Source organism: Palaemon carinicauda, chromosome 18 (genome assembly GCF_036898095.1).
Source record: "Palaemon carinicauda isolate YSFRI2023 chromosome 18, ASM3689809v2, whole genome shotgun sequence".
Lineage (NCBI taxonomy): Eukaryota > Metazoa > Arthropoda > Malacostraca > Decapoda > Palaemonidae > Palaemon > Palaemon carinicauda.
This window is the reverse complement of record NC_090742.1, coordinates 79,114,390-79,130,913: the sequence shown is the minus strand read 5'-3', so window position 1 is coordinate 79,130,913 and position 16,524 is coordinate 79,114,390. Positions and strand designations below refer to the sequence as shown.

General features: G+C 41.2%; 1 protein-coding gene across 1 annotated transcript in view; it reads left to right on the top strand.

Moving 5' to 3' along the window:
• Positions 1-16,524, top strand: part of fsd (fates-shifted) — a 407,209-nt gene that overhangs the window by 57,091 nt on the left and 333,594 nt on the right. Inside the window, exon 2 of the mRNA XM_068391723.1 lies at positions 7,490-7,574. Within this exon, the coding sequence (XP_068247824.1) occupies positions 7,490-7,574 (85 nt within the window). The remainder of the gene's footprint in view (positions 1-7,489; positions 7,575-16,524) is intronic.

The window sequence follows — 16,524 nt, the reverse complement described above, 5'->3', positions numbered from 1 at the left end:
AAGGGGGAGTCACTTTAGAACGACAGAATATCAAGATTACTAAGAGAAATGTCTATATAATAAGCTGACCCTCAATATAATATTAGAATGAATGATAAATTTGAGAAATCTTACAACATCAAACTATATAATAAGCGGAGCCTCAATAAAATATTAGCATGAATGATAAAATTGAGAAATCTTACATCATCATTGAGGAGAATAGAGGACAGCTCATAGCAGAGCGTGCACGCCTCCGGGAACCAGACCATGTAAGAGGGCTGGCCAGCTTCCCGGACAAAGGAGATCGCACAGTGGGCGTGGGACCGGCAGACGTCATGGCCTACCAGATTCAAAAAGGTTGCAGAGCAGCCCTTGGCGGCACAGCGAACTTTCTGTAATAAAAAGGTAAAATAAGTACAAAGTCTCCCGGAGGCTTTAACTTGACATAATAATAATAATAAGTAAAGGGATGGGTTCGTGTAATATAAGGAGCCGGAGCTCCGCCGTAATTACTACAATGATAAAATTATGAGAGTATACTCCTTAGTAGACCGGAGAGATATAGTGCATATAGAGGAGCCGGAGCTCCTAAGTAATTACTGATAAAAGTCAAGGCATAGTGGTATGGGAGCGCCCCGTAGTGCGACGGAGGCCCAGGGGGGGGGGGGTGGAAGAAGATCCTTAATCCATAAGGGACAAAATTAAAATGAATTAAATAACCTGATCTCTGAAACGATCTCCGGTAGTGACTACCGGAGAAATTAACAAAAAGGGGGGCGGAGATAATGTAATTGTCGAGTGAAACTATGGGCCGTAGCCGGAGTCAAGGTGCGGAGGGCCAACGAGGGGAGGATTCCCTGCCAAAGGGGCGCACTAGATAAATAGGTAAGTGAGTGTTCCCAGCTCATAGTAGTGAAAACTCATGGCAGAGTTCGATGGAGGACCTGACCCAACTCCCAGGCCGGAGCGGGGAGAGGGTGGGACTAGGGGGAGGGGGAACGGGAGGCGGCTCAAGGCAGGCCAACTAACCTATAAAAGACTAACACGAACAGGATCTAAGAATAAAACCAACACTAGCCAATAATATAAGAAAGAACGAAGTAACCTGGTAAAAATAAAAACTTGTCTAAGACGAAGAAAATCCCAGAAGGGGGAGATAGAGAGAGGGAGAACCCGAGTCTGTGTGAAAGAAAATGGGAACTCCAGCCTCTCGCACTCGGCGGTTACAACGATCAATCTACAACAACACGAACCCCAAAAATACATAAAACACATCTGTCCGATGAAAAAATAATAATAATAAAGAAATGGAACGAAGAATAGCGAAAAGGGGGAGGTAACAACCAGTCAAAAACATGGCGAATCGTAAGAAAAACGCCAACATAGTTGGTGGAAACTAAACTCTAATAAAACCCCGAAAGCTATTCTTCGTTAACATAAGATACGGACTCGTAATTGACTAATAAGTACCAAAAGATAATATAAACTGGTTCAAAATAAGTGGCACACGGCCCATAATCTAGAATAAGATTAAAAGAACCTAGAATGACAAAAGTACCTAAGGGCAACAAGCAAAACTGAAACGTACTGAGCGTAAACAACAACAATGGCCGCGGGAAGGCAAAAAGCCGAACGCACTAGAACACTTCCTATTAATTAACATAAACATGCCTGGTACTAAAAGTAATGTCAAAACAATCTATGGTACTTAACATTGGCGTAGGGGTAAGGAGAGCTTCAGCCATGGTGAAGAAATCCAAAAAACAGCCAAAACACGAGAGCACAAAAACAGGGTAATCGTCAAACACGAGTCCAAAAGAAGGATGTGTAGATGGCGCTCGAGGCGGGCGTCGCTGAGTGGATCAGGTGAGTTTGGTTAGTGCCGCTGTGGTGGCTCCCCCTTTTGATGAAGGATTTATCTAAATGGAAGACGACCTGTGAATAGTGGTTTTCACACGCCCTATCTTTATACACGACGCCCTTAGGGTGCTCGCACGAGGGTAGTAACCTCTGCATTCCATGCTTTAACTTTCTCTGGTATATTTGGAAGTATTTATATCAGAAAAGAGATAAGATGGACCCTTTTCACCGGGCGTCACAGGTTGACCCAGAAAGCATTCCTATCAATGAAGACTAAATAGCTAAAGATATTAAAGCTATTAAGGGCGGGGAGGTCATTCTGGCTAACTAAATGACTCGTGCATTACGAACGACAGCGTCCATGACGCCTCTGGCTAGGCAGCAGCTCTTGCAACATTAATTTAACCTTAATTCATATTAAAACAAGGCAAGAGCTTATATTTATACAATGTAAAGATCAATACTCAACTTTCCAGAGGCAGATGAGGCTGGGGAAAGCATGATAAATCTGGGATTCTTCCAAAATAGCGAGAGAACACAGGAAAATCACCGAGCAATGGTGCTACGAGATAAGGAATAAAGATGGCGGACGGATATGACGTCATCTAGGTACTCAAAACAGTAAGGAGGGGTGCCTTTTTAACGGCTCCCCTTTTGTTTCTTGCCACTTTCCCTCTCGAAGCGTAAACGCTATTCAGGGTGAAGATTGTTATGTGGCGTGTCAAGAATACGTCCTCTGATATTATGCGATATCCCTAAAAGTAAAAGTTAGGGATATTTGCGCCAGGAGTTAGAATTCTGGATACCTTCTCTGGGAATATCATTGTAGTCATATATACTCGAGGAAGCTACTTTAAAGGATCTTCCATCAGGACGACATGGCCTGAGCCCAAAAAATATGAAGACCATACGAATCTATATCATAAAGGGACTCTCTAGGAAATTTAAGTTCAGATAACATTTCAAAATCTCTACTAATAATTTTCACTTCCCCACAAATGTCTTTAGGTAAATTTTGATCCCAACCAACATCTAATTTCCGTATTTTTCTCATTAAAATTTTGCCTCTTATTGTTACGGGAAGGACTATTTTCAAAGGATCAAATATTTTAGAAGTTTGTGACAATACTTTTCTTTTTGTATCTGCTTCTGGGTCTATTTTACAAGGCGCAAGACTAAAAGAATCATTATTTACAATGAATCTATAACCCAATACTTTATCCTTTTCGCAAGAATGTTCAACATATCTATTATCAGACGCCATTTCTCCTCTCAACTCTACACAATTGAAGTTCCAAGACCTTAAAATAAAGCCCCTTGTTCCATCCTATCATTAGCTTGCTTACACATATTTTTCATTTCATCAATGTTATTACCAGTTATAAGAAGATTGTCTACATAAAAGCTATTAGTTAATATTTCTCTACACTTATCATCAGGATAACTTTCTGCGTGATGTTTCATAACAAAATTTAATATAAAAGGTGAAGAAGTGTAACCAAAAACTATTGTTTTGTAGCGATAAGATACTAATTTATTTCCGTTTCCAAAAGAAACAAAATCTATTTTTATCCACTTCATTTTTTAATTTAATCATCATAAAAGCTTAATTAACGTCGCTCAACATTACATGTTTATTAGTTCTAAAGTAAAAGAGCAATTTCAGTATTGAGCCCATTAAATCTATCCCAGGATAAGCTGCTTCATTAAGTGAAGGCAATTCCCTCTTAAGTTTTTTAAGAACAGTTAAATACTGGCCTGATTTTTGTGGTAACTTGCTCTTCTAATTTTATAACTGGTCTATGTGGAATCCATACATACTTATGATAGTCAGAAGGACTTACTTTAATTTCCTCGATTATACCATCCTCGAGTTGTTTATCAAAGACTTCCTGGTACTTGTTAATGAGACCCTTTTTACCAAGATGCTCTACTGTTCGGTCTAATACCCTAAGTGAAACAAAATTATTAGATGGGACGCTGTCAATTTTATCAGTATACCAGGGCAATTCTACATGATAGAATCCATTATCAAAAGAGATCCCCTCTCTAAATCTGTCAATTTGTTCTTTATCAAAGGAGACCAGTTCTTTTTCACACTTTTTTTATTCCCAAGGATTCAAGACTAAAAAGGTGTTCAAGTCAATTGTCTACCTCACTGTCTTCTAATATATGCTCTAATGGATTGAAATAAGATTTTAAAGGACCCATTACTAAATTTACCATGCTTTTTGTTTTAACATTCAGTGTTTTCTTATTAACTAAGGAGTCCATAACAGCTTTACTTTCTGCCTCATCCAAAAGTTGAATACATTACCAACAGGAGCTATTCAATTATTTACAACTAAACAAGCTCCACCCAACATTTTAGTCCAAGTTACCGAAGGTAAAAACTGAATGATATCTATTCCTAACAATAATGTCAACCTTCATACTTTCATGGTTTCTGTGGTCACAAAAAGTCTCATCCAATAAAGCAATATTATTTTCTTTAAATTTATTTATTATTTGATTCATGCCGGGCACTTCAAAGTTTATATTAAGTGATTTGTCAACTAATAAAGGTATGAATATTAAATTGTTGTTTATATTTATTTCAGTGACATTTGCTTGAAGCCCTTAGTTTCTTGCCCTATATATGTGCTTACATCACATTCCAAAGCATACAACGCCTCTACATCCTGACAAAGATCTTTAGCGACAGATTCGGAAATATATGACTGCTGACTGCCAGTGTCAAACAGACATCTGTCTTTCCTAGCCCTTTTGTCATTTCTTAAATACAAAGTCATAGTAGGTAAAATGTGAGACACATCAAAACTTCTTTGAGCAAAACATAAGCTTCCGTTAGTTTAGTAGTTAGTTCGGCTTTATTCAAAGAAGGGCACAAAGGAGTTATGTGTTCCCTCTTTCTACACAACAGACATTCAAACCTTAACTTATTTTGTTTCCCGTAACATTCGTTGTCTTCATGCCATGAACCAGCGCATCTAGTGCATAGTAAAAGTTCCCTCAGTCTGGCCACTCTATCATAATGATTAAAGTTAACACATTTTTCCAAAGTATGGCCTTCAGCTGCACATAATTTAAAAATTAATTTAGTTACTTTATTTGCAAATTTAAAATTTTGAATCGTAGTTACACCTACCTTATTTTCTTTAGGTTTAAAGGAACTGCTAGGACTAGGTTTACTAGAGGTTTTAGTGAAGGTCTTTTTCCTATTGGAAACAGTTTTAGATAAAGTTTTGATAATTTCATTATAATTGGGAAAAATGTCAGATATATTAGGATAATTTGTATTTAATTTGTGAACCAACTCTCTCTTTACTGGTATGGGGAGTTTATTAAATACTATATGACTCACATATATATGTGCCCAGAGGATCCCACTTTCAATAAATCAATATTATGTGCTTTCAATTCATGCAGATAGGATTTGATTTCGTTGAGGTAAAGCTTCACCGACGAGAATTCTTGATCATATTCAGCACTTGGAGTAACACTCAAAATGTTCTTACAAGTCTCGTCAATAATATAATTTACGTCAAGGAATTCTTTTAACATTTCAATTGCCAAGTGGTAGTTACAGTCAGAAATAGTCAAATGCTTAACTACCTTCAAGGCATAGCCCCTAAGGTACCCATGTAAATATATTTGTTTGGCAGAATCAGACAGGTTTTTTCTGGACCCAATAACATTATTAAATTGATTAAGAAATGAATTGAAATCAAATTTATCTTTCTCCTCACCACTAAATATTCCACATTCTAAATGAGGGGTTTCCCATCAGACCTATTCATTCTAGACATCATTTCTAAAGCTTTATTGGCAGATAGGTTGCCAGAAGCCCCACTTGACTCACTTATGTATTGTTCATATTGGTCGAGCTCTATACTAACCTGAATGCTATTTTCTGCCTGACTATATAAATCCTCATTATAATATTGTTCATTACTGTTCATTATTTCATGTGTCTCCAAAACATTATTAATTTTTTCATCAAAGTGTTTAACCTGCTCGATCTCTTTTTCGATCACAGTTATTTGAGTCTTACGGAAGGAAGAAGTTAATCTATTATCACCATGAAGCTCCGTTAGCTTCTTTAAGTAAATAGTTATCTTCTGTTTGTGTATTCCCCGCGTCCTTCTCAAGGAGGATATGATATTCATAGGGTCAACAAACTCTTCCTCTTTATCAGACTTGATTACTTATATAATTATATTTACAGTAATGGATTTAATATCAATAGTCTAAAAATATTTAAAAGTTAACAGCCCACCTAAAGTTATCGATGCTTACGGTTTACCGAGTGCATTATATATGAACATGAAATAGATTATAATACATAATGTATGTTACTAATTACGTCGCACTTGAGTTCCATATTGGTTACCATTCGAAATACCGAGCGACAGTTAGTCAGTTACCCGTTTCTAAAAAATCACTTATTTTACGGAACGATGAACACATCGAATTCACCTCCGGAATATTATATGGAATACACCGACAATTTTGGAATTATGTTGGAATTTATTTTAATTTTAGTCTTACTTATATTTAATGAACAAAAATATTATTCAACAACCAAAAAAACTTACATTAAAGAGTAGATCTACTAATAAAACTTTGTGACATTGCCGTACATTACCCTTTTCCCTAGACAAGTCCAAAGATACATAATAATGTAGACACTTATCACAAATGTTGACGTGTTCCAAAATTGTCGTTGTCTTGGAGTTTGAACGTTTAGTTTTGTTCAGAGTTAATTTCCTATAAAGATTCCGGCCTTCCCACTGAATTACTTTTACTGGAACTGTTCGCCGTGGCTGTGGTAACCTCCGAGGTAATTTACTTCTTACCTTTGACAGGTACATATTACGCACGTGCGAACTTAAGGCCTATTAGGCAATTACTAATTTAACTCATTTAATTCATAAGTTCAATTTTATCATTCATTTTACTTATCATTAACACTAATAGTTACTATACTAAGTAGCATCAAGTTATTTACTTTTAATTTATTAAGAAAAATAGGTAAAGCTTCGAGTCAAGCTAACGACCGAACGGCTATTCCCCACAGTCGGACACGAATATCAATCCTTTCTGATTGAAGTATGTAATTAATTTAACTTTAACTGTATTCCTTATAAGGAAACAGTTGTTGACAATCTTTAGGTTTCTAACAGTGTGAAATGGGAATTTTATGTTATAAGAGCTTAAGATAGAGAATAAGGACTAGTCACTAAAACATAATGGCATACTAATGGATGTGAAATTATTTTTGTGTAAGATATTGATATTTAATAATTTTACTCTTATAAGGCTGTCTTGTAGGAAGAGGTGGCAGTACATAAAGTATAGAGAGGGCAGTTCATTTTAAGAAATGAGTACAGTATATGGATATAAATTGATAGATAAAAACTAGTATTGTTGTAAGTATCAACTAGTATTGCTGTTAAGTAGAGTATTTACAATATATAAATGCCTTAGAATCTAAGTAGTCAGATAATTGTTGTGTAGTTTAGTATTAGATAATACTACAGGTGTACGTACTGGGGATTGTGGGTTAATTTTTTACTACTGTATATATATTAGTTAATATTTGCTCTTTTGTTTATTCTGTAACTTGGAACTGTTTCATTTTCAGTACAAAAGGAGAAAGCAAACAAAAATTGTGAAGTGGATGACTCCCAGTTTATTGAATATCCAATAGACATCTGGTTCCTAATAAGGTAATTCACTTTTAATTTCAGTCTTAGAAATAAGTGTTATATGCGAAGTGACCATAAACAAATATCCCATTTCCCATATTTATTAACTTACTGTATAGTTCCTGTGACCACTGTAAAACAACGTTTTGATTCCTCATGTATAATGTAGCAGTGGTAATTATACTGGACGAGATGTTCTCAGTATGAATATTCCCTCTCATGTGATTAGAAGTCTTTAAAATTTTCTCCTTCATTTTCTCATTTTACCATCTTTCATCATTGAATCGTGTTTGGTTAACTTAAGCTTATCTTACACTTCAAATTTGGTCTCGAGCCATAAGTTCTTTTCTCTGTCTTGATTTGCATAGGGGCCATGAAAATACAACTGAAAAAGAGAAAGTCTAGATATTCAGTAATTGGTTCACAGCCACTAAAGCTACATCTTCCATTGTGGTCCAGATTCCTCCCAGCATTGTAACGAGTAAGGTCTTTTAAGGGATGTTTTCATTCTTTCGTTTCCTTGGGATGTTTTAATGCAAACCCTTTTCTAAAAAAATTTGCAGTGTACACCTATGCCCCGTTATACGAATGAGTTCCATTCCTGAAGAAACGTTCGTTAAGCAAAAATTCCTCCATCGAAGCGTATTTTTCTGCCTCATATGTGAAACCATGGAGGGAGACCGCAAAAAATGGATAGGATGTGATTGCAATAGATTTTACCATAAGAAATGTATGTATATAGTGACAGCCATCACTGATAATGAAATAAGAAACCTAAATTGGTTAAGTCCACACTGCGTAGGTGAAGCCAGAACAGCCATGGTATATATGTATATCAAAATTGAAGGAAGAACTGAGTATAAGAGAAGAGGCTCTGAGCGAACAAGACGCGAGAATTGCTGAATTGGAAAACAAAGTTGCGGACCTTAGCACACACGCAGCAAATTCCTCCCAGACAAAAGACCTCACTGAGAAAGTTGATAATCTTGCTATGCCTATGGAATCAATTAAGGCAATACTTCAAACACTGATGTACCCAAAATCAGAGAAAATGACATACGCTGACAAAATTATGGAAAAAAATCTGTTGGTAATTAAATCAATGAATACAACAACTAAAATTATTGAAAGTAAACACAAGGTTGAACAGGCACTTAAAGACATTTCAATACTTAACACGAGGTCAACTTCAAATGGAAATGTAAACTTTGGTAACAAAATTATCAGAAATGAGGCTGCAAACAAAATTCAGACATAGGTTGCCGACACTAACGATAAAAATCGGAAAATTAAAACCAAAAATAATGATATGCAATGTGTACAATGATGAAGATGAAGTAGTAAATGCCTTGATTCAAAGAAATCATTACCTAGACCAAATCCAAAACATAGAAGAGAAGATAAGTGTGGTACTGAGGAAAAAATGCTGCAGGTGGGACTACCCACTATTTGTTGAAATGTTGTCCTGAAGTCCGAAAGGCTATTCATGATAATGTTGACAAAGTTATGTTGCGAGGGTGCAATTTTAACATACGTGATAGATACCACGTGATCACCTGCCACAACTGTCAGAGATGGACATCTTGAAAAAGATTGCAAGTTTAAAACTGATGATAAAGTCACAGGAAATATTCTGATAAACATTCCACCTAGGAATGTAACTCACAAAGGCCAAAGTGTATTAACTGCACAAATTTAAACAAACCAAATGACCATACAGTAAATTTAAGAGATTGGAAATTCGAGAATTGATAAATGAGAAATACTTGCACATAATAGCATTATCTGAAATATGGTTTTTTGGGCTCAGGCCATGTCGTCCTGATGGAAGGTTCCTATAAGTAGTTTCTTAGGGTATATTTGACGACAGTGATATTCCCAGAGAATTTACGTTTAGGTCTCCAGAATTCTAACTCCTGGCGCGAATATCCCTAAAATTTCTCCTAAGGATATCGCATAAATCAGGGGACGTATATCTTGATACAACACACAGCAATCTTCACCCCGAATAGCGTTTTCGCTTCGAGGGGGAAAGTGGCAAATTTTGAAGGGGAGCCGATATCAAGGTAACCCTTCCTCCCTTACTACTTTGAGTATCCAGATGGCGCTGTACGTCGCCGCTATGTTTATTCCTATAACTGTAGTGCTATAGCTCGGTGATTTTCCTGGTTATCTCTCTCATTACGCTTTGGTTTTTTGAGGATATCATGCAAACTCCATCCTCTTCTGCCTCTGGAAAGTTGAGTATTTGATCTTTACATTGTATAAATTTTAGCTCTTGCGTCACAGTGAAATTAAGTTAAATTAAGTGAGAGAGCTTTGCCTTAACTGTAGGCATCATGGGCGCTGTCGTTCATTACGCATGAGTTATTTAGTTAGCCTGAACGACTTTCCCGGTGTTTATAGCATGAATGTTTTGAAGCTATTCAGTCTTCATTGCTAGGAGTTCATTATATTATGCCGATTGTATTCTTGATAATTTCGGTGATTTAGGTAACCGAACCTTGCTTGTGTTAGGCTTCCTGGCCTATGCGTTTTAGTTTACTTTCATGCATGATATAATAGACATTCCTAGTGTAATAACAATTAAATGAAGCTATTTAGGCAATTTATACGATACATTGATTGCATATATAATTTCCTCTTCTGAGATCGTATACGAGAGAGTTTCGGCGATCAAGGTAGTCGAATCTCACCCGCCGGTAGGCTACTAGCCTAGTGGCTTTAGTATACTTTCATACATGTTCCCCGGTTACCCTCGTGTATCGTTTTATCAATACGGGCGGAGAAAGATATCTCCTAGAATTATTATATAAACTGATACTCGTCTCCAGTGGAGATTTAAGGATAATCCCTCCTTCCCTCTGAGCGTAGCCTTAGGCTACAACCCTAGTTGGTCTTGCCTACGAGTAGACACTCAGGCCTGACTAGGCTAGTGTTTTCTGTCTCTTTCCCTTGGCCGGCAGATTGCAGGCTTTGGGTTTCGGTCAGAACCTCAGAGTATATGGTGTTTTGCCGGCGGCCGGCCGGCAGGGTGAATAGTCATTCCCCTGCCGGACTAGGCTGCCGGCATAGGAGGCTAGACCTTCCTAGGCCGCACTTGAAGTGGTTGTATGATGCAGCCACCTTCTCCCTGCTGTCTAGAAGACTAGTCCTGTGCTCGCAGACCCTAGGCTGAAGAATAGACATTCTTCTGCCGCCTAGGATGGCGCCGGCACTGGAACTCTGTTTCTCCCTTGTTGAATTGAGGCGGCAAGTCTGCCGCCGTCCCCTTAACTGTATTGGCAGACCTTAGGCTGGAGAATAGATATTCTCCTGCCGCCTAGGATGGCACCGATACTGAAACAGAGTTTCTTAAGGGTGTGGTAGGACCAGCAACCTTGCCAGCTCTTTCCACACCTCATACAGGACCCTTTTCCCTCCCCCCTCTGTCCTTTATTGATGACCTAGCCATCGCAACACTTTGGCCGTCGTCTTATCATCTCACCGCTTGCCAGCAGGTTTGGGGCCGGCCGGGGCTCCTACATGTAGCGTTTTAGTCTCTCAGCCTTCCCTTATGGACGCAAGGCTCTGGGACAAGCTGTGCCGGCTGGGCCGACTGCCGGTGGGAGACCCCTATACTGTAGAGTGTTCTTCAGTCCTCTCTTGGACTGCCATCCACATTCCAGTGGCCGGCAGAGACCGGCAGTGGTTTGTGTTTGGGTGGAATCCTGAATGATACATTCTCCCCTTCCATTTGAACCCTCATTCGGGAGAAAGGAAGTAAGACTGAGTACTTACACTCTTATTTACTGTTAATATACATTTAATAAGGTACCCTTCACTCCTTGCTTTCTCTCTCTCTATCGGCTAGTGCCGCCGGGTACTAACCTAGCCGGCAGGTGCCGACCTGCCGGCTGGGTTGATGCTGCCGGCTACTACCCCAGTCGGCAAGGTGGCGGCTGGACCGGTGCGCCGACACTACCCCAGCCGGTGAGGCGCCAGCTAGATTACGCCGGGTTGATGCTGCCGGCCACTGCCTTGCCGGCTGGACCGGTGCGCCGACACTACCATAGCCGGCAAGACGCCGGGTGAACTGTGCCGCCAGGTGCTAGCCTAGCCGGCAACGTGCCGGCTAAAACTATAGTATATGCTTATACAGTAGCCAGTATATTTACAGTATAGATCATACTGCAGATAGAAAACTGTAGTATAAACTATACAGTAGTTATTTTCCAACATACCCTGTGTATCCATGCACAGTCTATTGTTGAGACCAATTATATATGGAAAGAAAAGATTTCTTTCTACATACTGATAGATGATCAGTTACACTTTACCCTCATTATTAAAACCTTTGGAAAATCAGTGTTAAGTTACACTTATCTATCCTTACAGGTTAGAATTCTTCCATTGGGTTTCCTGAATAGGAAGACTATAGGTTTTGATTTTGGGGGAGGTCGCAGCAACTGGCTGGATGGGAAACCCAAGTATGTGTCTTTCCTAATTCTTTTCTAGCTTGTCTATCTTAAGATATATGCAATAAATATGAAAAAATAATAATATTCATGTAGTTTATCAGGTGAGATGAACTACCGCATACTCATTTAGTTTTCCTCTCTACAGGAGGACCATCCCAAGTGCCTGAGGAGCAAGGACTTCTGTGGCCATGTAGAGTGCAGGGTTCATTCTCTCTGCTCCATCTCCAAGGGACCTCTGAAGTACTGGGACCCCCCAGGACTGCAATGTTTGTAAGGCCTTGGTTACTGAGGCTTTTGATGACCCCAAGACAGCAGAGTCAAGGGATGCAGCACGGAGTAAGCTGCGCAGATGGGTTCGTGGCTTTCAGAAGAATGCCACGGGGCCTTACCTTCCGAATGAACGGATGTGTGGCTGTCTGTTCCTGAGGGTGACTGTGGATGGTGTTATACCCCTGCCTCAATCTGAGATCCCTTGCGTCCAGATTTCTGTAGATACGGACATCTCTGATGCGATGAAGGACATCCACCTAGATGAGAGGATGTCGGAGGTGTCTGAGGACACCGATAAAGACCTCCTAGCGTAAGGTCTAGAAGAGGTGTCTACCCTGGCTCCCGAGACTGAAGAGAATGACGTTGAATCGGAGTCCGTTTCGTCGGTTCTGGCCCCAGAACCAGTATCCTCTACGTCTTCTGCTCCTCCATCGGATGACATGGGTAAAGCTTTGGCTAGTCTCATGTCTATGATGGAAAGTCTTCATAAGCAGAACGAAGAAAGGGACGCTGAATTGAGGAGAAGGATGGACCATCTCGCCGTGTCCCGTGGGTCTCAGAGGAGACTCAACGTGGAAGATCTTCCTCCTTGCTCTGACGTGAACCCTTGGAGGCATGCGGAATATATGCCGATTACCAACGGGAAGATATTCATTTCAGAAAAGCTTGGGGCTGTCCTCATAGAGGATGTCGACTTTTGGCCCAGCTTTAAGTCTTACCCAGACTGCTTCGTCCGCTTGAAGGCGGAACCTATGTCCAAGGAGGAGACAGAACCAAAAGAGGTCATAGTTCTTGATCATGTAGAAGCTCAGGCTCTGTTGGCAAGTAGCCTGAAAGAAAAGGGCTTCACTAATTCAAAAATGCCAGCCCTTAGCAAGACACACCCTTCTTTTCTTGCTTCAGCTAAACTAGCCTTTCCCTTTACGGCAAAAGGGTTTAAGGCAGTCATGAAGGCAGTGGACGCAGGTAAACCTTGCCCTACAGTCAAGGAGTGTAGATCCTTGTCCCTAGCCCTGCCTACAGACGGGAACGACTGGAAGGAAATCCACCTTACCTTCTCAGTCGGGAAGTTGGAGGCGGATCTTGCTGGACGCCAGTTCAGTAAAAACCTCCCTAAGCTGTCTGACTTTCTCTTGCGAAGGGAGCAAGAGACAAAGGAGAGACTTGCCGCATCCCTGTCCCTCCATATTTACTTGGAGGCAATGGCAAGTGACAACAGATCCCCAGATATGAACATGGTCGTCGCCAAATCACATTTGGCTACATTGGTCAAAGACCTATATGGCTTCGTTAAGGCCAGATGTGCATGTAGGGAGTTCGTGTTTGCTTCGGCTGCAGTGAAACACGAACCCAGGAAGATGATAGCCTCCAATATCTGGGGAAAAGACCTCTTCCCGAGTGAAGTGGTCAAAGAAGTAGTGGACAAGGCCACCACGGAGAATAGAAATCTTCTCCAGAAGTGTGGCATGTCAGCGAAGAGGAAGTCTTCCCCGGATGAGGGTCCCCAACCAAAGAGGAAGACGAAAAGACCCAGGTTGCCCTCTCGCCCTGTCAGACAACAGCAGCAGCAACAACTTCCCGCAGTTCCCATGACCGTGGTGCCCCAGATGGTGGCACAACCCCAGCCAACTTACCAAATGGGGCATCAGCAGCTGGTTGCCCAGTCACCAGCCTTTAATCCTGCATATGAGAGGCAGACCCCTACCTTTCGTCCTAAAGGTAGAGGGTCGAAAAGGGGCTCCTCTAGATACCCCCAAGAGGAAGAAGGGGTAAGGGAGGACGCGATCAAGGAAGCTTGTTCTCCAGACAGTCGAAGCAATGAGATGCTTCCGGTAGGAGGAAGACTCCAAAGATTTCAGGATCGTGGGACCTTCGATCCTTGGGCCCACAGCCTAATCAAGAACGCACTAGGTTGGAGCTGGAAGACAGCTCCACCATCATTTCCTCAATTCTTCCAACACTCCACCCCCGTCCTGGAAGAATACACCCGAGAACTCTTGAGCAAACGGGTGATAAGGAGGGCAAAGTCCATCAAATTCCAAGGAAGGCTGTTTTGTGTTCCCAAGAAGGACTCAGACAAACTCAGAGTCATTCTGGACTTGTCGCCACTCAACTAGTTCATAGAAAACAACCAGTTCAGAATCTTAACCCTTCAACACATAATGACCCAGCTGCCAAAAAGGGCATACACAGTCTTGATAGACATGGCAGATGCCTATTGGTATATTCCAATCAACCGCCCACTCTCCTCCTACCTAGGATTCAGGCTACAGAAGAAGAAATACGTCTTCAGAGCTATGCCCTTCGGACTAAATATAGCCCCAAGGATTTTTACAATGCTTGCAGATGCAGTCGTTCAATAACTACGCCTAGAAGGTGTCCAGGTAGTAGCCTACCTGGACGACTGGCTGGTGTGGGCAGCATCCGAGACGGAGTGCATGCAAGCATCCAAGAAAGTGATCCAATTCCTGGAACATCTGGGATTCAAGATCAATGTCAAGAAGTTTCGATTATCTCCAGCTCAGGAGTTTCAATGGCTAGGAATTCATTTGAACTTAAAGTCACACCGTCTCTCCATTCCCCCAGGGAAGAGGAGAGAGATAGCAGGATCTGTCAAGAGACTACTGAAATCCGACAGGATATCAAAACGCTAACAGGAGAGACTACTGGGTTCTCTTCAGTTTGCATTAGTGATAGACCCGGTGCTAAGAGCACAACTAAAAGATGCATCAGGAGTCTGGAGAAGATACGTATCAAACGCTCGAAGAGATCTAAGAAGACCGATACCGACTCGACTATGATCACTTCTCAAGCCATGGTCGAAGGCCAAGAACCTGAAGAGGTCGGTGCCCTTGCAACCACCTCTACCTTCAGTCATCATCCATACAGACGCATCAAAGGAAGGTTGGGGAGGTCACTCTCACCAAGGGACTTGATCTCCTCTATTCACGACCTTCCACATCAACGTTTTGGAAGCCATGGCAGTCTTTCTCATGCTGAAGAAACTGTCCCCTCGCCATTCAGTCCACATAAGACTGATCTTGGACAGCGAGGTGACATTGAAATGTTTGAATCGTCAAGGTTCGAGATCACCCCAAATCAACCAATTGATGTTGGCCATCTTCCGCCCAGCGTAGAAGAAGAGATGGCATTTATCAGCAGTTCACCTTCAAGGGTTCCGCAATGTGACTGCGGATGCTCTATCCAGGCTCACGCCGATAGAGTCAGAATGGTCCCTAGACGCAGGATCTTTCTCCTTCATCTTACGTCAAGTCCCAGAACTGCAGATCGACCTCTTCTCGACGAGCGACAACAAGAAGCTACCTCGTTATGTGGCCCTATACGAGGACCCTCTAGCGGAAGCGATGGACGCCATGTTTCTTGACTGGAACAAATTGAACTGGATTTATCTGTTCCTTCCAACCAACCTCTTAATGAAGGTCCTCAACAAGCTGAGATCCTTTCAGGGAACGGCAGCTCTAGGTGCTCCCAAGTGGCCAAAGAGAATTGGTTCCCTCTAGTATTGGAACTGAAGCTGAGGCTGGTCCCTCTGCCAGACCCAGTACTGACTCAACAAGTACAGAAGTCGACTGTCTTCGCTTCATCACAGAAAACTCAAAACCTTCATCTCATGATTTTCTCTCCTTAGCAGTAAAGAAAAGGTTTGGGATCTCGAGAGACAGTATAGACTTCTTGGAAGAATATATGTAAGTATACTAGAGGACAATATGAGTCATTTTGGAAGAAGTGGGTTGCTTTCGTCAAGGCAAACGGACCAAAAGAAATCTCCACAGACTTCTGTTTATCCTTCTTTTGTCCACCTTCATAAACAAGGTTTAGCAGCCAATACGATAACAATGTGTAGATCAGCCTTGACTAGACCTCTGCTATACGCCTTCCAAGTAGACTTGTCAAACGAAATCTTTAACAAGATCCCTAAGGCCTGTGCTAGGCTTAGGCCTGTGCTAGGCTTAGGCCTGCAGCCCTTCCGAAGCCCATTTCATGGTCCTTGGATAAGGTCCTACACTTTGCTTCAACAGTGAACAATGAGGATTGCTCTCTGAAAGACTTAACCCAGAAAGTTATATTCTCGGGGGCCAGAGTTAGTGAAATAGTGGCCCTTTCCAGAGATGAGGGCCATATTCAGTTCACAGAAGTGGGATAACTGAATCTCTTTCCTGACCCAACATTTCTCGCCTAGAATGAGCTACCTACCAAACGGTGGGGTCCCTGGAGAATCT